Source organism: Ailuropoda melanoleuca, chromosome 2, assembly GCF_002007445.2.
Source record: "Ailuropoda melanoleuca isolate Jingjing chromosome 2, ASM200744v2, whole genome shotgun sequence".
In the NCBI taxonomy this organism is placed as follows: Eukaryota; Metazoa; Chordata; class Mammalia; order Carnivora; family Ursidae; genus Ailuropoda; species Ailuropoda melanoleuca.
The window spans coordinates 14,111,622-14,137,191 of NC_048219.1; the positions used below are offsets into that span (position 1 = coordinate 14,111,622).

Here is a 25,570-nt window from a genome sequence, read left to right on the forward strand (position 1 = left end):
CTGATGATCTTGCGTGTTGTTTACTCGGTTTCTGTTTCCAACTAACGTTAAGCTCTGTGAGGGCCGGAACTTGTCTGCCCTGCTCACTGCTGCGCCCCAGCAAACAGCCCAGGCCTGGCACGTGGTAGGCGCCGGGAACCATCTGCCCAGCGACTGGGGCTGGAGCTGTCCTGGGCCCATAAATCCGAGACGCCGCCCCAAAGCAAAACTCACACCCAGTCTCTGGTGTCCTCAGTGCCCACTTCACCCCTGCAACCCTGAGCACAGCACCCCTGATTTGTTGGGCCTCCAACATCAGGCAGAAAGGCCCTGCTGCTCTTCCGGACCACTGGGCACACCCAATTCCGCACGACTTCTGTGCCAATTTACAAGAAATCTGGGGGGGGCTACACCAGACGCCGTGTGGAATGAACTGTGCCCTCTGAGAAAGGTCAGAGAAGTGCCCTGGATTATGGGTCTCAGGTTCTGATGCAGCTTGTGTGCCTCCCGGGGGACGCATGGGGTGGGGGGCAAATGGGGTGCTCTGGGGGAAGAGACAGTCTAGCTCTCAGCTGGAGCTGATCGAAGGCTGGTGAGGCTACAACAAAAACGACAACTCGGGTACGGCGTGACCCAAGGTTCTGGATCTTCCAGTGGCACAAAGCGACTGCACTCAGAGTCGCAAGGCGAGGGCCCCGCACGTGCGCTGCGGTGGGTGTGGCACTGCGCCTGCGCCCCGCACCCCGGCCCACCCGGTGGTCAGAGGCTTACCCAGGATGAATGGTCCAGCTCTCTTTGCATTATTTCCAGAAATGCCACCTCCTAGAGCCTTCGCCCTGGCCGACGTTTCCCCAACTCCTCTGTCCGATGCTCTCCGCTTCATTCTCAGCTCTAGACAAGACAGAGAAGAGCCCTTCTCGCTGAGCAAGTCGGCGAGTTTCCTCAGGCGAACCCAGCCTGCAAGTCTCTGACTTGGGGATGCGTCACACAGCTGCTGCCGCTGCTCCCGCTGTTGCTGCTGCCACCTCCTCCCCCTCCCGGAGGAGTACCGAAGGTTCCCCATGACAAAGAATCACAGCTCCTTTCCTTGGCATTAATCAGGGGCTCAAATGGGATGTCCTTCCAGGCAGCATAGACTATGGAGTGGGCAGCCAGCCCACCTCAAGGGCCAGTCACATGCAGAGAAGACGACACTGGCTTTGTGCAGATGCAAACTGGAGTCCCCAAGAGACCACCCCAGAGACTGAGAGGAGAGATGGCCCGGAAGCGACTGTTTCCAAAGTGAGCCCTTCCCCTCAAATACCTGCAGCCCAGCGGCCAGAGGTACTGAATCCTGGGTCCCCTGCACCGCCACTGATCTGATCTCTGGGGCACGGTGGGGAGAGGGCCTGGGGACTCTCACGCCCGCCGAGTGTAAAGATGGCTGCCCTGGGGATCTCCTCTCTCAAACTCCCCTGGCTCTTAGGTCCTCCACACCCAAAGTTGTCAAGGGGGGGGATACTTTCCCTTCTCTTTATCCTATTTTCAATTTTTTATTTGATTACTTTTAAGGAAAACACAGATGGTACATTGGCCAGTGAAAGGACGCAGATGGAGGTCACTGAGCGCCTGGATCTACCTGGAAATCCTTGTCTCCTCCAGGGTTAAGATGAAAGAGGGACACAGGAGCCAGGTTCTAGAATATAACCTCTGGATGTGGATTAAGTAAGACAAGAGACTTGCTCCTTTCAGCTGCTTACAGTTAACAGCTTGGGGAGGCAGTGTCCTGGACACGAGGCAAGGACACAGATGTACACAGATGAGTTCCTCACAGGGAGGGCAGAGGGTCTCAGGGATGCCCAGGGAAGGCCAGCTGCCCAGCCCTGAGGAGGGGCCCTTGGCCCTCAGGCAGCTCAGGGAAATCTTCCCTGCCGAGGTGATACTGGAGTGGGCTGGGCAAGGGGCAAGGTCATTCCAGGCAGAAGGACCCGAGTGAGCAAACCCACACAGGTAAGAAATGGCACATAAGCAACCAAGGAGTTCATGTTGCCGGAGCGTACAGCATGAAGCAAGGGGTGGCGAGAGGTGACCCAGAGGGAGGGACAAGGGCCAGATCTAGGGGACCTGACAGCCAAGTTGGGAGTGCAGCCTTTATCCTTCCATGAAAGGCTTGGGGACACTGAACCCTAAACTTCTATAATTTTTTCCTTCATACCAAAGTCATTGGCATTCCCTGCAGAATTATTAGAAAATACAGATATGCAGAAATAAGAATACAAGGTACCGATAACCTCAGCATCCGGATGCAGTCACTGTTAACGTTCAAGCAGGATTCCCCATGTGCCCATGTGAGCACGCTTCTAGCTCTCATTATTACCAACGTTTGGACCACACTGTGGTACCATTTTGTAAGCTTCCTTTTCTCCCACCTAAAATACATGATAAGGGTGAATTTTATGGGAGGTGAAATATATCTCAGGAAAGCTGTAAAAAAAAAATATGAACATCCCTACTTGACAGTCCTAGGCACCACTTGAAGTATCTACACAGTCTCCCTGCTACGAATGGGACGCCTGGGCGGCTCAGTCGGTTAAGTGTCTGCCTTCAGCTCAGGTCATGATCCTGGGGTCCTGGGAGCCTGCTCCTCCCTCTGCCTGCTGCTCCCCCTGCTTGTGCTTGCGAGCACGCACTCTCTCTCTCTCTGACAAATAAAGAAAAATCTTAAAAACAAAAAAGTTTAAATGTTTATGTAGTTAAATAGTTCTCTTTTCCTTTAGTTTGTTTTGCTGTTAATCCTGGAAGGCTGCCCCTTTCTACTCTGAGACAGCTGCATATTCACCAGTTAGCTTAAGTCTTCACGTGCTGCCTCTCTGGCCCTTATTCTAGACCCCAGGAGACCGGCTCTAGCAGTGAGATGGAAAGCAGGAGAGACGACCTGGCACACCTCTAGTCCAATCTACCAGGCTTGCTTCCCATCAAGCCCCAATTTGTTTTCAGAGCTGTGCCACGGAGGAGCAGACCCATGACTTCATTCTGAGAGCAACTAGGACCATGTAACTCAGTAGGCCTTGATAGTCCCCAGATGGAGCAGAAGCCACAGTTAGGCTCGGCCACAACTTCTGCCAAAGAGGCTTATGGTGGAAACAGATTCAAAGTCATTCATACAAAAGCAGGGAGGAATGAAACTGCTTCTAGAAAAATCTTAAAAAGCTGGGGAGTAATGTGTCTGGAACAGTGTTCTTGCTCTTTGTGAGGCTAACTTCTATGCATCCTTCTCAATTTAGATATCACCTCCTCAGAGAAACCTTCCCTGATATCTCCCCCACCACTGGGTCCTAGTTACTCTATGGTGGAATTTCCCATTCACAGCACTTTCCATATTTTGTGATTATGTATTTATTTGCGTGTTTACATGCTTAATGTCTTTCCCCACCATTAGACTAAAAATTCCACAAGGATAAAAATGTGTGTGTGTATGAAACCACTGCACCCCCAGCTCCTGGCCCAGCAGATACTCTGGAATGGCTGGATGCCTTCCCACCCGTTGGTGATGGTTCTCCCTGGGTCAGCAGCCCAGTGCTGGAGCTGCTCCCGCCCTGGGAGATAAGCTGGTTTCACTTCCCTTCGGGTCCTCTTCGCCATCTTCCCTGCAGCACTAAGCCCCCATCTCTTGCTGGTTCCCTGGAGAGCAGCACCGAGGCTCCCTCGTATCTGTGTAGACACCGCCTGGACGCCTCCGCACCGGCACGGTCTAGACAACAGTTCGTGGGGAGCAGCTGCAGCACAGACACTGAGTGGGCTCGGCCTGACCCCACCCACCCCACTCAGGATTCAGCGCAAGCAAATGGCTTGGGAACTGCTCCAACATGTAGGCTGACAGAAGGATAGGAGCAGACGGGCAGGGAGAGGGAAAAGATGCTGGCAGGGGAAGTGGTAGCAAGGCAGTTTCCCCTCTGAACATCCATTCCTGCCACCCAGGGCCGGGGAGCAGAGGAAACAGCGTGAATAGGCAGGCCTGGAAAATGGGAAGCTGACTCAGGCTCGCTAGGGGGGGTGAGCAAAGACAAACCTCTTAGGATAGACCCGGCTGTCCCCCACCCGCCTGCTGAGGTACAGGAAGGATATGCCCCAACCTCAAACCATCCTGATGGGTCCCCTCCCAGAGACACACCAGCAAATGGTCCACGAATGCTCCCATGGGGGAACGCTGCTTTGAGGGATCCCGGCTTCAAGGTGAGATCTGCGAAGTGGAAGGTCTAGCTACCCTGGTCTGGGGTCAAGGGCCCAGGCCCAGTCTGGCTAAGGGGTAGCCACTTGCCTGGGTGTTTCCTGGGCCTACTGCTGCTCAGCTCTCCAGGAACTCAGCCGTCCTGGCTTAACAGTCTCTGGGGCTTTAAATCTGTCAACTATTCCGTGTGCTACGCTCCTGGGTTGGCACCAGTTCCCTTAGAACCTGCATTCACCGGGAAGCTCAGTGAGGCAACAATGGGGGTGAAGGGAGGAGGCCAGGAGGCAGGCACTGAAAGAGAACCAGCCTGGCATCCCCCAGCTGCCAGCTGTGTGCCTCAATCCTAAAGGCTGGGGGTTCACTTGCTTGGCCCAGCCTGGGGAGTAGGTCAAGGGCCTAAGTGCTGGAGGGCTGAAGCTCTGTGACAGCCACCATGCCATGTCCAGAGGAGGGGGATGCCTGCCCTACCCTGTCACTTCGGGGTTAAGGTCACTTCACTCCAAAGCTGCTGACGATGGGAGCCCAACTCTCCCCAGAGGCAATGAAGGCTGGGCCATTAGCAACATATAAGGTTCTAAGGCCCATGATGCCAAATCCAGGGGTGCAGTGTGACGGCGTACACACAGGATAGCTGGCAGGATAGGGCCAGGCAGGGCACTCCACGGCAGGACATGGTTCAACACGGTGGACATACCATCAAGCACCACAGGAGGTGGGCTGCAAAGAGTTGGTGCTGAGGCCCCCCAGCTCAGCCTTCCCTCAGTTCCACCCACTACAAAGCAGCTGAAGCCTGGCGGGACCAAGGAGGGGCCCAGCACTCACACCCAGAAGTATCTCCTCCACGAAGGTTCCCAGACGCCCGAGGCAGCAGACACGCACGTGTGCACAGAGCCAGATCGAGCCTCCCATCCCCCACAAGCATGAGGGGCAGAGAAGGAGCCTGCCCACGGTGCAGAAAGTTCTGCACTCAACCTTGTCTGGGCTTCTTGCTGCAACCTCTGGGCTCCTGGAGAGACGGGTGACCCTGCACACCAAACCAGTGAAGGTCAGTCTCCGCAAGGAGCCGGCAGCAGACCCTGGCCGGGTGCATTGCTTGCTGTGTGTCTGCCTGTGTATGACGACAACGGCAGCTGGTAGCCGCAGTGTGTCAGCAGCTTCCCCTGCCTGCCAAGAGCCAAGGGACTGTGTCTACACTGCAGGGTCAGGCTGAACCAGTGGTGTCAAGATTCAAGCTGTCCCTGTCAGCAGCCCCGACACCCACCCCCATGTTTTCCGGCTCTGTCAAACCAAACCAAACCAAACCAAACCAAACCAAACCAAACCAAACCAAACCAAACCAAACCAACCAACCAAAAAGTCCCTGAGTTGTGCAGACCTCTGTCTTCCGGACTTTACCTTTGGCAGTGTCTACAAAGGCAGAGACCCTGCTCTCGTTCAGCTCACGTGGCACCTACAAGTGAGCAAAGAGCTCCCACCCATCCCTGGCCTCAATGCTATTGGCCACACATGTGTTAAGGGTCTGGGTGTCTAGACCCACACCGGACCCTAGGAGGGAGGGAGAAGAGTCTTGGCCGAGAGGACACTAAGGGAGCACAATCATATGGTTAGAGCAATGGGTCACTGGCTTTTTCACAGTACGACACAGAACCATTTGTACGACACTTGGGGGTAAAGAACATGGGACCCCAGCCATCCTGTGCCCAGCCACCCTCAGGCTGAAGGGATCTCCATCTTGATCCACATAACCCGCAGTGGCTGGGAATCTCTGAGTCAGAGCAAGCGTTCTGGAGTCAGTCAGTCCTGGTTCAAACCCTAGCACCATTACTTAGTAGCAGTAAGATCCTGGACAAGTTCCTAAGTCAGCAGCTACAAAACGGAGTACAACACCTACCTTACCAGGCCGGGCTAAGGACTCAGTGAGAACCCATGCAAAAGGCTTAGCAGAGTACCTACCAGCATATTGCAAGCATTTGCTAGCTTGTGCTATTATTAGCTTAAGCATAATAGCTTTGTATTTCTCCTGCCCAAAGAGAAAGGGATTGTTACTTAATAGGCACTGAATGGGGGGAGGGGATGGGTAGAAGAAAGCAGGCACCCAGAGGGAAAGTTTAAGAGGCCTTGAACCTGCCACTGGGCTGTTGGCCTGGGGAGGCGCCCTGGGGCTAGCAGAGCTGTTGGGGAGTGGGGGCTGGGCAGCAGGAGAGGGCAGAGGCGCACAGCATCTCAGGCTCTTGTTCTGTTCATGGGTCCAGGGGGAAGCAGAGGCTGGAGGACCAGCTGGCAGTTATCAACCCGGGGCACAGTAAGGGACTCTCCAGGAGTCTTGAATTAAGACCTAGTGCCTCCAGTCCAGGATGTGCTTTTGTCAAAATGACTGAATTGTATAATTAAAGGATCTGTGGAACTCACTGTGTGTATATACACCTCTATTTTTTAAAAAAGCAAGCTGTGACCTTAACCAAATGGTCAATGTTAATATCACCAATAACAGAACTGACACCATATTACTCCAGATGCAACATCGACTTATGGTTATTATTTTGCCCCAAATGTATAGCCTCAATGTGATCATGAGACAAACCCAAACTGAGGGACATTCAACAAAAACAGGCCTGTATGCTTCAAAAACAGTGACAGGGGCGCCTGGGTGGCTCAGTCGGTTGAACATCTATCTGCCTTCGGCCCAGGTCATGATCCCAGGGTTCTGGGATGAAGCCCCATATTGGGCTCCCTGCTCAGCAGGGAGTACGCTTCTCCTTCTCCCTCTGCCCCTCCCCCTGCTTGTGCTCTGTCTCTCAAATAAATAAAATCCCCTCCCCTTTTCTTTGGTGGGCAGTAGGGCAAGGTTTATTGAGCGATAGCAAAGTGATAGTACAAAGCTCCCAAGGGGGGCAGGGACCCGAGGGGGTTGCCCTCAAATAAATAAAATCTAAAAAAAAAAAAAAAATTAAAACAAAACAAAACACAGAGACAGATAAAGACTGAGGAGCCAGTCTAGATTAATGGAGACTAAAGACATAAGATAAGTAAATGCAGTGTATGATCCTGGGGGTGGGGGGCAGGCATAAAGGATATGACTGGGCAACTGACAAAATCGAAATACGGACTGTATGGATGTTAAATTTCCTGAATTTGAAAACTGCACTATGGTTACGTGGGAGAACGTCCTTGCTCTTAGGTGAGAGATGCTAAAGAGTTTGGGGGTGAGGGGTCACATGCCTGCAGTTTACTCTGAGGTCAGAGAGAGGAGAAAGTGAGAACTGCTGGATGGAATAGCGCCCAAGGCCCTGGAAGAATCTGTTGTCCAGATTTACAAATTTAAAGGGACTCCTTGTGGGTAACACAGTCCACAGTGGCAGGACGTGGGGTCTCATCCTTGTTGGGCAGAGGCAGGCTGGCAGGAACAGGAGGTAGGTGTTGAATGCCCCCCTTCCTCCCCTGCAAACATTGCGCTGAAGAAAAGTGGTCCTGGTGCCACGTCCAGGGCTGCCACCTGGTGGCGCCTTCCTGCAGCACCTCTTCAAAGGGTTTCTCCCTGCGCCAGGTGCCAGACAGCTGGGCACTGCTCTCTGTGGCTCATCAGGAACGACTCCATAGAAGACCCCACCGCAGCTACCTGTGTCACTGGGGCCTTGAGTAACAGATTCTAGCACCGTCCACTTTCTCCTCTGCTCCAGGACCTGGGCCTGCAGTGTTTCTGTCTGTCTCTGCTCTGGGAGTCCTCTGATGCCCTTCTGTCCTTCACCCTAACTCCTCAGTGAGCCTGGCCAGACCCAGGCTACCTGTCCAGCTTCACTGCCTTGGTAGGCCCCTAAATCCAGCCACACCAAATGACTCACAATTCCCTGAGTGTGCCATGAACACCCTTGCCCTGCCGTCCTCTCCCTGGTTGGCTCATCCTTCTCCCTCAGTCCTCACTGCAGCAAGTCCTTTCCTCCTCCAGCTGCCAGAGCACCCGAGCGTACCTCTGTCCCCCCCCCACCGTCCTGTCTGACTCCCTCCCACTGCTGAGGGAGCAACTCCCATTCACTGCTGCTTCCCTGCACCCTGCCCAGGGCCTGGCACACCGCTGAATGAGAAAATGGAGCGAACGAAGCATAGAACTGTTTGTTATGCATCCAGAATGCATAAAAAGCCACATTGGGGCAGGGGACAGAGATCACCCAACTGGAGGCCAGGGCTGGAGTGGGGCCCAGAAGTAGGGACGGATGGTCCACCAGCTCATGGCAGGAGACAGCATCCAGGATCAGAGAGACAGGGGATCCCAGCTGTAGGTAACTGGGCTGCAAGGGTGCTGGGAACTATCTGTCCAGGCAAAGTCCCATGTCAGAAATGCCTGGATACCTGGGACAGGGAGGGTGCCAGGCTGGCTGATCGCCAGGTGTTGTGCTTAGACAGTGTTTGCTGTCCGAGAGCAGCCCCCACTGAGGAGTGGACTCATTCATAGCATGCCTGAGGCTTGGGCCCAACCTATCACTGGCAAAGGGACAGACTAGCCCTCTTTTGGCTGAATCCAGCAAAAAGATCCGCTTTCCTACAGCAAGATGTGGGCTCATGTGAATGATGGCATGGCCTACCCCCTCACCCCAGTAATAGGTCCTCTGGGTCACTCTAGGCTCGTAGTGTGAAGGTCCTTCTACTGGTCAGAAAAATTCCTAGCACTCTGGCTACCCCCAGAGAAAAGAACCCCAGGCTTGACTCTGCATTTTATCTGACTATACCTGGAAAGAAATACCAAAGCTTGACGTGAGCAGTGGGAAATCTGAACACGTGACCCAACTAAGATCTGTGGATCTGCTTTATCGACCGGACCCCTCCACACTAGAGGTCTGCCAATTCCCTTGAAAGCTCCCTGCGCTCATTCCTGGATGGTGAGTTTCGGACTCAGAGCCCACGTGGGAGGCCCACACCCTCAATGAACTCTTCCTAACAACTAACTTTTGCACACGGCTCTGCTGCTTACAAAGCACTTTCCAATACATGATTGTAACTGATCCCCAACACCACCACTACCACCAAACACAGCATTTTCTAGAAAAAGAAATCGAGACTCAGAGATACTGAGACCTGCCTAAAGTTACCTGACTGGTTGCTCAAAGAGGGGGGATGTGGGCACAGGTTTTCCAGCTCTGAATCCCATATTCTTTCTTCCTCGACTGCTCCTTCCCCACCTGATGATGGCTACGGGCCTAGGAATGCCAACCAGAGAGAGGACAGTACCCTCTGGGATTCCTTATAAGCAATCATTCTCCTGGAATCGGGAAGCTGCAGGCATGCAGGGAGAGAGGAGCTGTGCTTGTCCCTAGAGAAGGTGTTTCCGGCCCCCAAGCAGGTCTCTCTGGAGAGAGGGGCCGAGTTGAGGTGGGGTTCTTGAGATATCCTCCTACCAGCCAACAAGTTAGTGCCCCCCACCCCTCCATGACCCAAACACTCCGGGAGCCACCCCCACTGCACCCCAACACTCACATATAGGTGTTTCTACCAGTGCTCCCAACTTCTCCACAGGCCTGCTCTCCAACCACGTCAACTCAGGGAACCAAGAGGATTCACAGCGCATGGAACCAAGTGTTTCAAACCATAGACCAGCGACTCAAACGCCAGTTGGGAGAGCAAGATGGAGTCTGAGGTCAGGTAGGTCCGGGTTCAAACTCCAGCTTCCGTCACTCGCTTGCTTTGTTTCCCTGAACTAGTCACCTACCCTCTGTGAGGGTGAAGCCTAGAGACCCTGGCCAGCTTACCAGGGCCCCAGGAGGCTGCCTGAGGCCTGCTCTCTTCACCTCCTGCTAGCTGGAGGGAAGGGGGCTCTGTTTGTCAGCTTTTCCTTTGAGTTTTAATGACAGCCACCCCTGAAGTAGGCATGAACCCTCTCCCTGGGAGCCTGAAGAATACAAGGAACCTCTCCAGGAACCCACTGGAAGCCATTTGCTTTGGAGCTCAGGATGGAGCAGGGGGATGGGGAGGCAGATTAGTAATCCCTTGGCTTCAGCCAGGACTCCCTGACGACAAAGACTCATGCATGCGCTGTCATCTTCGCTGTTCCAAAACAGTGTGATGATTTTGCTCATTTTAAAAATGCAGGATATGTATAGCTCCAATTTGTCAAGAACACATAACATCACATCATTCCCTAAATGTCGTGCTTTACCGCCTCGGGGGTACCGAGCGAACTGGCTGCTTCTAAGGCGAGCGTCTGCTCCCTCTCGTGGCCCAGGGTGAACCCCACCCCCTGAAGCCCTTCTGCTCTCGGGCATGTGGGAGAGTACCTGCGGCAGCCAGAGAGGAAGTGACTCAGCCCAGTGGGAAGTGGGAGGGGCGGTCAGAGAGAGGGCCCTGCGCCCAGCCCGCTCCCCCCCAGCACATCCGCACCAGCCCCATCCTCTGTCACCGCCTTACCCTCGCAGGACAATGCGGCCAGCGCGGCAGCCCTGGGGGCCAAGACCCCACTGCTCGAGGGAAGCCCAGTGTCTGCAGTTCAGAGGTCCAGCTCCGGTCTCCTTTAGGAGGTCAGAGTCCCATACAAGAAGATTACATAATCAGTGATGTCCCTCTTCACCTCACTGCCCTGAGGAAGTCCCCACCGGGCCCCTCTGCAGCCTCCATGACGGCTGGGGTGGCGAGACTGGAGGCGAGAGGCCTCTGGCCAGAAGGATGTGTTTCCGAACGATTCTGGGAGAAAGGGCTCCAGGGCTGTACACGCGGATGTGGACCTGTGGGCCCCTCCGGGGAAAAGACAAATGGAAGGGAGAACAGTCCCTGCAGATGGGGCAGAGGGCTTCACCGGCAGCCACTCTGAGAGCTACCAGAGCAGAATCCAGGGCAGCCACGCCAGCCCTGCCACCAGCTTGCCCCTCCCAAGGGCCTCCGGAAGCAGCTGATGTGACAACAAATAATCCGTCACTGTGTGTGGGTGTCAGAGGAGGAAGGGACAGACTGGGGCCGTGCTGCTCTGGTATCTCCCATCCAGAGAGGGAGCCTGGGGAAGCAGCCAAGCACACTGGCTCCAGAGACTTCCTGGTGGCCCCCTGGCTCTGCGGGGGGCCTTCTGCCTTGTGAAGCGAGGCCGGACCAGGTCACTGACAGCCCTTCCCTTTCATGCCAGCCTGCCCTGCTACTAAGGGGACCCATCGTCAGCACAAACCATTGGTGACAGCCTTGTGCGCTGACTCAGCCAGGGAACCAGGCCTGCCACGGAGTCCCACGTGGAGTTCGGGTTCTTGCCGCCCACAATGGCCCAAACCACGCCAGGAGAAAAGAGCAAGTGACTGAAGGAAGGCCGGCTCGGTCTGAGAGCCACCTTCGGGTCCACAGGGCAACCCGAGCATGTTTCTTGGGCCGCCCTCGGCTCACCTAGAGGAGAGGGAAGGCGCCGCCCCTGCACAGGGTTTCCTGAGGACTGCTGGGAGCCGGCGTGGGGGAGGCGCTAGACAAATGTTAAGTTTCCTTCCTTCCACCCCAGATTTACAGAGCGACAGACGGGAAAGCCTGCGCCAGGCCCAGTTACATGTGATGCTCTCTCTTTATACTGTTGTTGTTGCTTTTTTGGTGGGGGAAAGGGGCAGAGGGAGAGAGAGTCTTAAGCAGACTCCATGCCCATCGCAGAGCCCAACTTGGTGCTTGATCTCATGACCCTGAGATCACACCCTGAGCTGAAATCAAGAGTTGGATGCTCAACCGACTGAGCCACCCAGGCGCCCCTTTCTTTATACTGTTTCTAACAGGAAAAATCACTATACCACCATCCTGTAAGACAGGCAATTTGGCCCGGGGTCAGCAAACTGCCTTGCCTTAACTGCCTCTATCAAAAATTAAATTCAATTAAATTTCACAACTTTCACTACGAACAATACAATTCGAAAATACTGCTGGCTGTGGCTACTCAGAGGGGCAGGACTGCAGAGGCTGATGGCAGGGGGGCCATCAGAGTGTCGCCTGGCGAGCCATTCAGAGGGTAGGCCTGCACGAGAATCTCACCTTTTCTGAGCCAACGAGAGACCAGCCAGGGCCAATGCTGAGGTCCACGAGCCGCCACCGACAGACCCTCAGTGCATGCAATGGTGGGAACACGCTCATCACATGTCTGCTTGCCCGTCTGTCTCTTGGGAGGGTGAGCTCCTAGGAGCGAGGCCTGGGCCTCGGCCACTTCAGAATCCCCGGCCCAGGCTTGGCAGGTGCACAGAAAGTACGTGTTGAAACCACAGCCAACAAAGAAAAAGAAAATGCACACCTCGAGCCCAGCCCTTAAGTTCTAGGGATTTATCCTACACATATATCCACACAAGTTCACAAAGATAAATGTGCTCAACAAGGTCCCCTGCAGAACCATACGTAGCTGCAAAAAACCACAAAAGATAAAGCCACAAAAATCAAAACATGCATGCGCACAGATATCCAGACAGAAACACTCTAAGTGTCCACCAAGAAAGGGCTGGTTCACTACATCACGTTCCATTCTACGGGATACTGTGTGGCCTATAACACTAGGCCCACACCTGCTGATAAAGATGCCTACGGTATATTACATTAAAAAACAACAAACCAGTACTATTTGTATAATATGATCCCATTTGGGTAAAGAAAAAAAGATTATACACACCCTTGAATATGCACAGGAAATTTCTAGAAGAAACTCAACGTGGATACCTCCAGGCAGGATGAGGCGCCCAGGGAGGGGAGGGAGAGTTTTATTTTATATTCTTTCATATTGCTTAACTCTTTTACCATACACTACTATAATAATAATTTGTTTAAAATATAAACTTTTCTTTAACCCGTCAGAATTGTTAAGAGGAGTAACGGGCTCAAGGGAGGCCGGGCCTCAGAGAAGGCACACTTGAGGGAGTACGGCACGGGCCGCGTGTGGAAGTGTCCCAAGCATACCAGCCTGTGGGCCGCTGCTAGGCTGCATCAGGACAGTCGGGCGGAAGGGACAGAACCACCGCTCCTGGTACACTTAGGCTCGCTCAGGCAGCTTGCACACATGCCCATAAGCAACTTCCTGCCCGCCAGCTGGCATCCAGATAGGCTGGGAAGACCACCAAAACGTTCAAACTGGAGACCTGGGAGCTGGCTCAGGACACCTCTTTCGGAACACTCCAGACCTGCTAGCGAAGAGCCTACCTGGACCTCACCAGAGCTGGCCCCTGGGTCCTGACTGCAGGCCAGGCACTAGGCTGAACCTGCTACAGACAGCAGCACTTCGTGTCTAATCCCCATCACTGCCTTAGGAACAAGCAGCACTGTGTCCATTTTACAGAGGAAATGAGGCTGAAACTAGGCAGTGACTTGTTCGAGGTCACTCAGCTAGCGAGTGGCAGAACCGGGTTTTGAAGCCAGGTCTGATCTGAGCCTAGGCCCTTAACTTCTAGGTGATATGGCTGGAAGTCTTCTTACTCACTACCCACAGGGCAGGAGGGGGAGGGACCTGCCTCCAGGAAATGGCAGTTCCATTCTTCTGGCAAAGAAGGGACTGCTTCAGCTTTGCCAAAGACCCTTCCAGCTCTACAACTCCACATGTCCAAGATTCCATGTGGGCTGGACTCCCTGGGGCCAGAGCCGACCCAGGATGAACGGCATGGCATGAGCCCTAGGGTCACACAAGTGTAGGCCGGAAGTCTGGCTCTGCTCCTACTGGCTGTGAAACAGTCAACAGGTTACTTAGCCCCTCTGGGCCTGGGGGTTCTCCTCTATAAAACAGAGACAGCCCCTCCTCCCTTAGATTCTGAAAAATATTGAATATGCACTGTGGAGCACTTAGCAAAAGACCTGGAAGGTCGTGGTAATCTGCCTTTTCTGGCTGGTCTCCTTTCTGTTCCTTCAGGAGGGACCACGTTGGGAGAGCAGCCAGAAGAGAACATACCCTGGGAACTCCTGCCAAAAGCAGTACCCCTAAGAGCTCCATGCCAACTGCAAAAAGGAGCAAGACTCTTGCTCTCTAGAGGTGGCAAGATGCCAGAAATGGGGTTCCAAAGATCCACAGAATTTGGGGCTAGCCAGTCCTAAGGTCTCCCGAGGAACCGAGCTTCTCTCTAGAAGTACCTGCTGTCCCCTTATCAAACCTCAAACTAGCTCTGCCCCAAACCGAAAGACAAATGACAGGCACAGCAGCCCTGCTCTTGTCAATTCCCGCTACAATGTCCAGGCCCCTTTTTCTTCCTCCTGGATACTTGGGTCACAGACTCTTTAAACACTAAACATCTTCTGCCTCTTTTGCCAAGTAGGTAGCAGTCTGTAAACATGTTTAGAGGGGACAGCTTTGTTCTGAATAACAAGAGCCCTTCTCAGTTTTCTCTGAGGCCTTCCAACAACTAGAGTTTCTTTGAACCCGTCAGGCCTGTATGTGACTGTACTGTGTAAGCTCTGGGGAGCCTGAACTCACTCCCCAGGCAGACTGCCATTAATCCGAAGAGAATGACCACCACGGGGGCTCCAGCCTCTTTAAGGGGAGGAGTCCTCAGGTTCCCCTCAGGAAGGGGCCCCTCAACCCAAAAGAATACCTTTGCTTGCTGCAGCAACATCAGGCCGCTCCAGTGTATTAAAAGGGAGCTTAGAAATTCTTTAGAAAATAATAATAATAAATGGTACTCTTTGAAGCAGCAATCTCTCCTCTAGAAACCTGCGGATTCCTGCAGATTCCTAAGGTGGGCAAAAATCGTATGCGTGCAGATGGTCACTACAGCTCTGTTTGGAGAGCAAAAGACAGAGAATCACCTAAGTTCATCAGCACAGGGCTTGCTGAATAAATTACACACACTCGTAATGAGAAATGACCCAAACATCCACGTGCCAGAATGGAACCATCACTAAGGCAATAAGTAAATCAAAGCAAGCGCTACCATCCTTTCCCCTCCCAGATCATGATTACAGAGCCTGAGAGGATACGCAGCGCTACTGTGGGCCCTGCCCCCCCCCCCCCCCCCCGCAAGGCTCCAGACTCATCTGAGCAGGTGGAGGAGGAAGAAATGCTCTTGTTTCAGGCCACTTTCTCTTCCACCTTCCTAACCCCCACAAACCCAAGGACAAATCCTGTAAAAATCTCCCCAGTCCCAAAGGGCTTGTTTGAAACCCTGTCTCCCAGCACACCCTCTCCATAGCACAATCAGATTCTGGTCTAGCTCTGCACTCCTGTAGAGCTCAGGGGGACAAGGGCATTGGGCCAGCTCCTTCTCACTCTCTGGTGGCTCTGAGTCCTAGGTGGCCTCTGGCAGACACCTCTCCTTCTTGAGAAGAGGGACGGAGTCTGCTAACCCAGCCTGGGAGTAAATCCGATCTCAAGTTCTCTTTCCAGATAAGATCTCCAGGGAGCACTGGGAAAGCCACCTCTCCCCTGCTGTCCAGGACCCCATGAGCTGAAGCAGCATGGAGAACAGCTGCTCTGTAGCGCCATCCGAAGGCTGGAGAAATTATAGGAGTTTTGCACACTCAGTTGAGTTTCTGAAACACTGTACAAGGTCACCTCCCTGGGCAAATCTGGGCAGCGGAAAGGTAAAGGGAGGGAAGATGCCTTTCTCCCAGGTGCTGACACAGGCACCACCAAAGGGAAGCCTGGTCCAACGCTGGACAGGGTGCCACAGACTTTGTAACTGGTCCTCTCCCAAGCGATGCGCTTGGGTCTTTGTGAATGGAGCTGGTGGATTTCACCAGCCATTGTCTTCCAAGCCACCCTATCTCTGCACTGTCATTCACTCTGTCACCCAAACCAGGAACCTTCAGGTCACCTGCCACCACTGCTCCTCCCTCATCCATCACTTCTAAACAGTCCCAGAGTCTGACTGATTTCTCCCCAAACAGCTCTGATCTCCGGCCTTCTTCTCCATCCCAGCTGCCTCTGCCCTGATCCAGGCCCGCACGAGCACTCGCTCTGATGATTGCAGCAGCCTCCCACGGGACTCCAGCCTCAGTCTCTCTCCCCAGGCCACTCTCTCCCTGCAGCTAGAGGGCTCTTGGGAAGTTCCAGGTCTAACGGTACTTCCTCCACTTAAACCAAAACAGCCCATCACAAGAGAATAAGAAGTTCAATCATCTTAGACTGGCGCCTACCTCTCCAACACATGCCACAGCTAGGTCCCTTCACGCCCTGTGCCAGAGCCTCTGTAGTTTCTAAAGTCGCACCCACAACAGCACGCATCCCGGCCTGTGCCACGCTGCTTGCTGGCCGGGGTGCCTCGTGAGCCCTCGGAAAACTCTCCCCCTCTTTGGGAGCCAGTTAAGCTCTAAGGGCTCTCCCAAGTTCTCCCCAATCTCCTCCTCCTTCCCCAGTGGGTCCACTACGCGCTACCCAGCCTGCTGTGAGAGACTTGCCAAACTGCAAGTGTTGACTGCTTAGGGGCCCGCCTCGCCCTGCTGCCCGCAGGTTCCTCCCGGCCAGGCGCTGCTCTCTGTCCTCCTGCCGCACAGGGGGCTCGTGGATGTGCGACTGGGGCTCTGGATTTGGAGCCACTACACACATCCGTGTGTGCAATGCTTCTTGAGGGTACTTATTCAGAGACCAGACCAGGGTCACTAAGAGGGACACACACAGAAGAAATGCTAAATTACCTTTTCTCTCGTGAATACTTTAAAATATGATTTTTTTTTTCCTCAGCACTCCTTCAATTTTTTTTTTTTTTAAAGGTTCTTTCAAAGAGCTGAGCTGAATCATCCACAGGGCTCCCATACAGACTGGGTAAGCTCCCCCCAGACTGCCTTTTCAGAAAGAACACAATACAACTCTGTGATCTTGCGCTCCCTCAGGACACTTCTGACAGCTCCATGGGACGCGGTTCCAGTGGAGACTAATTGCTTCAACTCTTTCTTGGAAGTTCTCTCCCACAGTCTGTAATAACACTTACCAAGTATTTCTCACTCGGTGTGCGCTAAATGTTCCACCCGCAACATCTTACTTAATCCTCACAACTGCCCTCCTAGGGAGGGGCCTTGCTGTCCCCACTTTACAGATGACAAAGCTGGTCATGAAGAGAATAAGTTACCTCTAGTGACCAGCAGGGCTGGGCTTGGAACTCCGATCTGTCTTACTGCAGAGCCAAACTGGCTTCATGACAACAGGCTGCTGCCTTCCCAGGTCGAATGGAAGACACAGGGGAGTCAGAGCAGCACCCCTACGACAGGCCTTCTGAGAGGGCAGCCTTACCTCCCCAGCTGCTCAAGTGACCTGCGACCCCAGGAAGAGAGGGGCGCATGCACCAGGCAATTCTGTGCTGGGCGGAGAAGCTCAGAGCAAGGCAGGAAGCTTGACACCTGCCACCCTTTGCCTACAGCGCTTTCTCAGCAGAGATTCCCCACTCTGGCACCAACTCTCCCCGCTCAGAAGTCTGTAGTGGCCTCTTGAGAGGCATCCAGTCCTTTAGGCTCTCCCCTCCTCTGCCCTCCTCTGCTAGGACTGACTCCAGACAGATCATTCTAAAACACAGATCCAATCATGTCACTCCTCTGCTTAAAACCCTTTTCACTGCCCTTGGCATAAGGTCCTAACTTGTTAATGTGGCATTTCCTTGTCAACCTATACTGCCTTACCTTGCACCATGTTGACTTTCATACCACCATATGGAACAATCTGAGCTTTCTGGAATAAACTATGCATGTACTCAGGGGTGCCTGGCTGGCTCAGTCAGTGGAGCGTGTGACTCTTGATCTTGGGGTCCTGAGTTCCAGCCCCATATTGGGTGTAGAGATTACTTAAATGAATAAATTAATTAAAACTTTATTTAAAGTTTAAAAAACAAACTATGCATGCACTTATCTCTAAGTAGAACACCTTACCCTTTCATTCTCACTGGCTAAGCCTCCCCATCCTTCTAGACACAGCTCCACTGTCACCACTTCGGCCAAGCCTTCCCAGGACCCGCCCCCCCAACCCAGTCTGGGCTCCCACAGCCCTCTGTGTCTGCTGCTACTAGCTTTTTTACACCTTATTTCAACTACTTGTTTACAGGTCAGTCTCCCTTAACCAGACCACCACCTTCTTGAAATAAGAATAATAGCTACATGTTATCATGTGACAGACGTGGTTCTGTGCGTTTTACACGCGTTAACATTTTTTTTTTAAGATTTTATTTTTAAGGGATTTCTACACCCAGTGTGGGGCTTGAACTCACAACCCTGAGATCAAGAGTCACAAGCTCAGGGCGCCTGGATGGCTCAGCTGATTAAGCATTTATCTTCGGCTGAGGTCATGATCTCAGCATTCTGGGATCAAGCCCCTGCATGGGGCTCCTGGCTCAGAGGGGAGCCTGCTTCTCCCTCTCCCTCTGCCCCTCCCACCACCTGTGCACGCAAGCAGGTGCTCTCTCTCTCTCTAATAAATAAATACAATCTTAAAAAAAAAAAAAAGTCGCAAGCTCCACCGACTGAGCCAGCCACGCACCCCTACATGTGTTAACTTTTTTAATCTTCATAACAACTCTATGTTATCACCCCTGTTTTATAGATGAGGACACTGAGGCACAGAGAGGTTATACCACTCGGCTACTGTCACACAGCTAGAAAGCTGCAGAGCCAGAATTGGAACTCCGGGAGTCTGGCTCCACAGCCCACTCTTCACCACTATACCAGAGGTTCCTTGCCTCTCCAGGCAATGACACTGTTGTTGTCCTGTGGGGAATGAATGAATAAATGAAGGCTACCTCCACAAATCACTGGCACAGCAGCGTTGTCAGGAGTCCCGGAGCAACTCACAAGCACTGTTTACAAACAAGGATTCTTTGGCCATACAGTTACATATTCTGCTCTGCCTTATCTCATGCAAAACTAAGCCAAGAGGGAAATGTGCCCAGCCCAGAGTGACTACCTTCTTCCCCACTGCTCTCAAAACTAAGCAAAGCCAACCGGTTTCTCCCGTGACTTAAAACAGAGCAAAGTCTATCCTGCCACCAAAGGCAGCTGTCATCTCTTCCTTCCGCCAACAAACGGGCATCAAACCTAGGGAGTGGGGGTTGGCAGAAAACGCAGCGTCGGAAATCCCAAAGCCCTTACCCACTGCCCGGAAGGTGTGGCCGAGTGGCGTGGGAATGGGCAGGCCTGACCGGGCACGGCAGGTGAAACTGACCACAGGGGCGTGCTATCTCCTAGGAAAAGACCGGCCAAACATAGCACTGGCAACCAGGTAGCTCTGACCCGCACCTGAACATCTCCCGCGATGCCCAAATTTCCCCAGCTGCGACGGGTGAGAAGTCCTGGAGGAAGCCCTGGCTGGCCCGCCCTGGGGACTCGTTCTAACTTTCAAGTCCCTCTCGGGATCGGGAAGGAAGCATGGAGAGGCAGAGGGTGTCTCCTGGGGGAAAACCTAGCTGAGTTCAAACGCCGGTGCCCTCACTCACTGGCCGATTGACTCCGGGCAAGGCTGGCAGTGCCCATCTCCCAGAACCGCTGCCGGACGGAGGATCCCCGCGGCCGCCTAGCACCCCGCGCACAGCAGCCCCCGCCCCCGCCGCCCGGGAAGGGCAGACCCCAGCAGAGGAGAGGGCGTTCGCTGTTGCCATTTCTGTCGCACCCGGACGGCCTCGGGTTTGTCAACCCGGTCCCACCGCCACGGCCGCTGAGGCCCGCCCCGCCAATCCGCACCCCCCGCCTGGCTCCCCGCTCCGGGACCCTCGCCCTCACCTTCCCCCGGTACTCAGCGCTGCTCGCCCATAGTCCGTAGCCCGGAGCCGGGACTGCTCGGCGCTCCGTCCCGGGGGGCCGGGGCCGGGCCGGGGGCGTGGGAGCCGCTCACCGCCGCCTCCCAGCGTAGCCACCGGAGCCGCCACCGCCGCCGCCGCCTCCCTCCATGGCTGCGGCGCCGCCACCTGACAACGGAAGTGACGCACCGCCCCCTCCTCTCGGGCCAGAGCCGCAGCCTCACCCCTCTCCCCGGACCCCGCCCCTCCCCTGTGTCTGCAGCCCCGCGGCCTCGGGATTGGGGCGTCATCTTGAGGATGGGCGGAAGCCTTCAGGCAGGAGGCCGGAATCCGATTGAGGATTGGCTCAGGGTGGGGTCGGGGCCGAAATCTGTGAAACGATTGGAGGCTGAGACCCTAAAGGGGCGGTACTTACCGCTTATCTACGTCTGCGGTGAGGCTGGGACGCTCACACCGCCCCCGCCCCGACTCCGCAGGACCTCGCGTGCCCTACGCTCGCCCTGCCGTCTGGGGAGAAGTCTCCCGCAGTTGGAGGATCGGCCAGTTGCCTTGTATTTGTCAGAAAAATGGCTCTTCCTTGATGCCCATTTCTCGGTTTCTGGAGCTCTGTGCAGAAAGCGCTGTAGTTGGGCTCAATAAAATGACAGGAATTCCTCTCTCAGCCCTCACAATTTATTTCACTCTGGGCCCCTCGTCTTTGTAGAAACACTGCTTCAACCTGAAGATTCCTGGAGCCTTGACCAGGGAGGTTTACAGTGAAGAGGTCCTACTAACGATTCCAGCCATCTAACCTCTCAGTCCCTCCTGCTGCAGTTTCGGTCCCTTTCTCCTCCTCCTCCAGCAACCACGCCCTCCATGAATCAGCTTCTTGCACCAGCAGATGAGCCCTTTAAAGGGATTGCATCAGGCGGGTGACTCACTGGGGCCCTCTGAGAGCCTGGCTTCCCTCCTCTGGCATCCAGAAGCAGCTAGAAGGGCTCAGTGGCAGCCGCACCAATGACCGTGGCCCCACTCCTTTGTCTCAGAGGTGTGAGCCAGTGTGCTGGCCGCATGTGACTGTCTAACTCCCGGGTGTCTTTCCAGCTGTCTCCTGTGTCACATTGTATCCATATGTGGGCACACGTCTCCAAGCCTGTGTGCACTGCTGGGTTTTCCGAGGGGCGTGTGGCCAGGTGCTTCCGTGTACGTGCGTTTGTTATCTTCATACAGGCAGTGCCAGGACCTGAGAGTCGGTGTGAGTGAGTCTGGCCGCCTCATCCTGTGTCCATCTCTTTGTCTCTCTGAATGCCTGGTGCCCACTGAGCTGACAGGGCTAAGTGACAACAGGAATCAAAACAGCTCCTGCTGTTGTGTCACATGCTGTGTTAAGCACTTGAGAGACATCAGTGTTGGGAGTCTGTTTACAGAAGCAGCAGCTAGAGCTCTGAGAGGGGAAATAACCTCTCCCAAGACACACAGCTAATAATGGCAGGGTTGTGATTTGAACCAAGTCTGGCAGATTCCAGAAAGGTTAGATTTGAGTCCTCGCTGCATCTCTCACAAGCTGAGGGACTCCGTGTGAGTTCTCTGACCTTACCGTTCTGTCGAATAGGGATTGCACTTCATGGGCTCACCAAGAGGATTTGGTGAGGATGGAAACAGCTTCTCACAGGACTTGGCCAGTGAGAGCACTCACACTCACTTCTGTAAAGTTGGGGCCTGAAAGTCAGGCACAAAGGAGCCAGGCCACGGCCCTCCAGCTTCTGTCTCTGACAAAGGGAAAAGCCTAGGGATTCCGGAAGCCCTGACTCTGCCAGGAATGAGTTTTGGGTTTTCCAGAGCTCTAATTATCAGCTAGATGAATCACTTGGAGCTGACACCACCATCCCCAACCCCCAGAGACTTTCAGTTGCTTCACAATATAGCATTTTAACAAAGAAGAGGAGGAGGAAGAAAAAAGAGGGGAGAAGAGGTAATGAATAGAAATGAAAGGTGCCAGCCAGAGGAAATGCAAAACTGTTGTCAGGACACCAACATGAGGAGACTGGCTGTACCCCCCCACACACACACACGGTGACACACGCTCCTGCTGGCTCTCCAACTCTGGGCACGCTGGCAGATGGTACTGCCATAACAAAGTGATGCCTGTCACAACAGCAGAGATGCTTGCTTGACGAGGCATAGGCAGATCTGCCTGTCACAGAAGGAGAGGAAGAAACCTTCAACCCTGAGGAACTTCTTCAGGCTGCTGTGACCCAGCAGCACACCCTACTTCCTGCTGGCTTCAGGCTTCTCCTGGTGGCCAAGCCCCAAGGCCCGGGTACGGCAAAGTTTCGAGGGCCAGCCCCATGCTTGGTGGGGGCCGCCATGGAGGTGAGCAGAGGCACTGCCTCTATTTGCCGTCGGTGTGCTGTCAGGAGCGCTGGGAAGCAGAACGGTGTGGTAGTTAAGATCATGGAGTTGGAGTCATACAGACTTGAGTTCAAATCCCCACTGTGTTGTTCCCTGGCTCCTCGATCTTGAGATCTTGGGCACGGAACCTCTCTGGGCCTGTTGACCCACTTGGAACATGAGGCTTGTTGTTGTGATGAAAGGAGATGATTCTTCCATTTCGTGAAGATTTACGGTGTGCCCGCTACCTGCAGAGCACTGAGTTAGACGGTGGGGGCCCAGGGGGACCAAACAGACCATGGCTCTGCCCTCCTGCCGTCCCTGGCACAGGCCCCGGCCCACAATCAGGGTCAGCAAGTGGTAGCTATTTATGATGACCATCTTGGCATTCAGCCATTAACTTCACCACGGGACTTGGGGAGAGCCCTTCCCCTTCACGCTGAAGAAGCTGGGCCTCCGTTTCCTCAACTGTAAAATGATGGCGTTGGATTGGATCAGTGGTTCCCAATCTTCTTGCCATCAAAGCTTCTCTTAGTATTTTCCCTCCACACGAACCTCATCTTTGGTTAAGATTTTGTCTCCCATACAACCTACATCAAGTCATTTCTTCCCTTTTATTGATCGTAAGCATTTTACAGACGTTAGGGCTTGTGATCAGGGGGAGCGAGTCAGCGTGACCACCGCTCTGTTCGTGTAATTACAGCCCGAAGCAGAGAGCACACCAGCTTGATCACCCCTCACATACTATGTGCTGTTTCTCTGGGTCCTTTATGGAATATCGACAGGAGCTCAAAGGACCCCTGTTGGAAGGGGCCATTCAACTGGGGACACCAGACCGGAGCTCAGGGAGCTGGATGGCCCAGCCTGGCAGTCCCCTCCTCCGAATGACAGAGACCCCCTGCACTCTTCTCACCAGGAGGGGAGGGCAAGATGGGGACCCACCAGGCCACCTGAGCAATCAGAATTTCTGGGGGCTCAGTCATCAACTGGGCCCCCCCACGTTGGTGTGTGCACATGCTTGAACAAAGGCCACGGCAATGAGCAGCAAAACACCAAATCCAATGGGTCGATACCATTTGGAAATATGTTTATCATCTTTTCGTTGGTGTCCCTCCCTTCCCTTATGCAGATAGTTAGGTTACTCTTCCTTCGTGACTTCGGGAAACAAACGATACAACAGCATGCAGAGCTCATTTTTAGCTTCTGAATTCCAAAAGCCTAGCCTTCAGGGAGGAATGGAAAGAATTTCTGTGCACGTACAAATTTAGAAAACTGTGTAGCAAGGGGCATCTGGGAGACTGAGACTTGGGGGGGAGGGGGGTGGTCCCTGAGACTAGACAAGGTTCTCCTGAGCCTGGGAGCCGGAGGGTGTCAGCTGGGTCTCAGGGCCTGGGGAGCACCAAGAGCTATGCTCTTTTCCTGGGGGGTGCCAGGAAGGAACAAAACCCTCCAAAGAAACAGCTGTGTGCTGCATTTGGGCAAACAGGGCCGAACTAAGCCAAGAGCCTAAGAATTTCCCGGGCCTAATAAGGCCTGGGAAAAGTAGAATAAAAATCTGAATGCCGAGAGAGGTATGGGTTACTCCTGAAGGGGTCTGTGGGTCAGGAAGGAGCAACTTGGTGGCTGCCTGAGTGGACTGACCACAAAAGGCCAGAAGAAAATGAGGACATCTCAGCGATGCTGATGTGATTGGGTGAGCATCAGACCGTCTTTCCCACGCTGGCCACCTTGAAGGGAAATTCTAGAATTCAACCAGTTCCCAGGAAAGGGAGAACTTTCAATCAGTGGCATTGAGTTTCTGCCACTCTGGCTGAATGGGGTGAAGTAGGAACTCAGCTGAGTAAGGAAAAATTCAAGTTCTATTTCTCACGCACTGGAAACTGGAACCAGCTACACTCCTCACGCACAGGCCGGGTATCATTTGCCCCAGCCCTGTCCCCTTCTGAAGCCTCACCCGACTCTCTCCCCTCTGATGGTCACAGTGGTCCTGTTACTGCCCCCCACCCCCAGGGTTCCCACCCCAGGACCTTTGCACTGGCAGTTTCTTCTGCCTTCCCTTGGCTTTTTTTTTTTTTTTTAAAGATTTTATTTATTTATTTATTTGACAGAGAGCAAGAGCACAAGCAAGGGGAACAGCTGGCAGAGGGAGAGGGAGAAGCAAGGAGACCAATGCAGGGCTTGATCCCGGGATCATGACCTGAGCTGAATGCAGACACTTAACCGACTGAGCCACCCAGGCAACCCTTTCCTTGGCTCTTTAAATGGCAGACTTCTCAGTTTACATTTCACTTCTCCAGACCACACTTTCCAAGATAAAACCACCTCTGCATTGTCTCTCAGTTACCCTGTTTATTTCCTTCATGACATCGATAAGAATTTTTACTTTTTAAATTGTCAGTCTCCCCCTCTACAATGTCAGCTTCCTGAGGGCAGGACCCTTGTCCATCCTGATGTTCCCTCAATAGCTGGCATCATGACTAGAGATAGCTTAGTGGAACGAATCGTGGGCAGCAATTGGGGAAATCTGGCTCGCCACAGGCTGGTGGGCACTAAGCTCCCCCTCTCCCTTCCTGGGGCCCTGACAGCCTTTCCCAGCAATCCTGGACCAGATGCCAAAAGCCCCATATCCCTGGGGCTTGAAGATCTAGCTGTGCTCTACCCCAGGGGTTTCAGCATGAGTGTGTCTCCACAGGCCCATCTCCTCTCCTGCTCTATCCTTCCAGCCCCTCACAGAGGGATGACAGTGGGCCTGCGAGGTCTGGCGCACGATGCTTGTGGAAGGAGGACATGGTGCTTTGGTCTCAGCAGTCCGCACTAGCCTCATAGCTTTGCTCCCCAGCCCGGAGGCTCTCCCTTGCTCTGCTGAGGCTGCAGAAGCTGCTGGCACATCATTTAAAAGAGCTGGACCTCTCTTTCATCTCCAGGCCAAACTCCCAGCATAAGCTCTCTTCACGTTTGGAAACATTCGCAGATGTGCGGGAAATGTCTGCAAAAGAGGCCGCTGTGGGACTCCCCGCCGGTTTGTCACTCCAGATGGGGTGGCCTTCCTGGCTTACTGCAAGCTCCCCGACATCTGCACAGTGAGGACCTCCCTTCTGTGCCTGCCCTCCGGTTTCTTGGAGCAGCAGTCACCTTGTGGTGTCACTCCCTTAGCTGGGGCTGTCAGAGGGGCCTGGAAACTCAGAGTTGTCTTCTCCCTGCTAGAAGCCACTGTTCTCTCCTGAAGGCACAGGTCAAGTCTCAGGGACTTCTGGGACCTCTAGGCAATGAAACAGTTTTCAAAAAAATCACAGTGGGTGGCTGTGCGGGTGTTAATGATGCAGATTCCTGGGTTCTGGATTCTGGTTCCCATCTGGGGAGGGGGAGCCAGCAAAGCAGCTTTTCCAGACACGTCCCAGTTGGT

At 53.8% G+C, this 25,570-nt stretch overlaps 1 protein-coding gene across 9 annotated transcripts in view; it reads right to left on the reverse strand.

Moving 5' to 3' along the window:
* The window catches only part of STK40 (serine/threonine kinase 40), a 38,730-nt gene extending 18,494 nt beyond the window's left edge, over nucleotides 1-20,236 (reverse strand). For 3 of the 9 annotated variants that reach the window (XM_034649339.1, XM_002925158.4, XM_034649298.1), the window contains exons 1-2: nucleotides 19,781-19,988; nucleotides 751-870 (exon numbers count right to left, since the gene is read on the reverse strand). In XM_034649339.1, the coding sequence (XP_034505230.1) occupies nucleotides 751-862 (112 nt within the window). In that variant the 5' untranslated portion in view covers nucleotides 863-870; nucleotides 19,781-19,988. Of the gene's footprint in view, nucleotides 1-750; nucleotides 871-2,242; nucleotides 2,380-19,780; nucleotides 19,989-20,212 lie in introns of those variants that run through there. The other 6 variants (XM_034649329.1, XM_034649304.1, XM_034649290.1 and 3 more) reach the window with 4 other exon arrangements.
* Nucleotides 20,237-25,570: the final 5,334 nt, after the last annotated feature.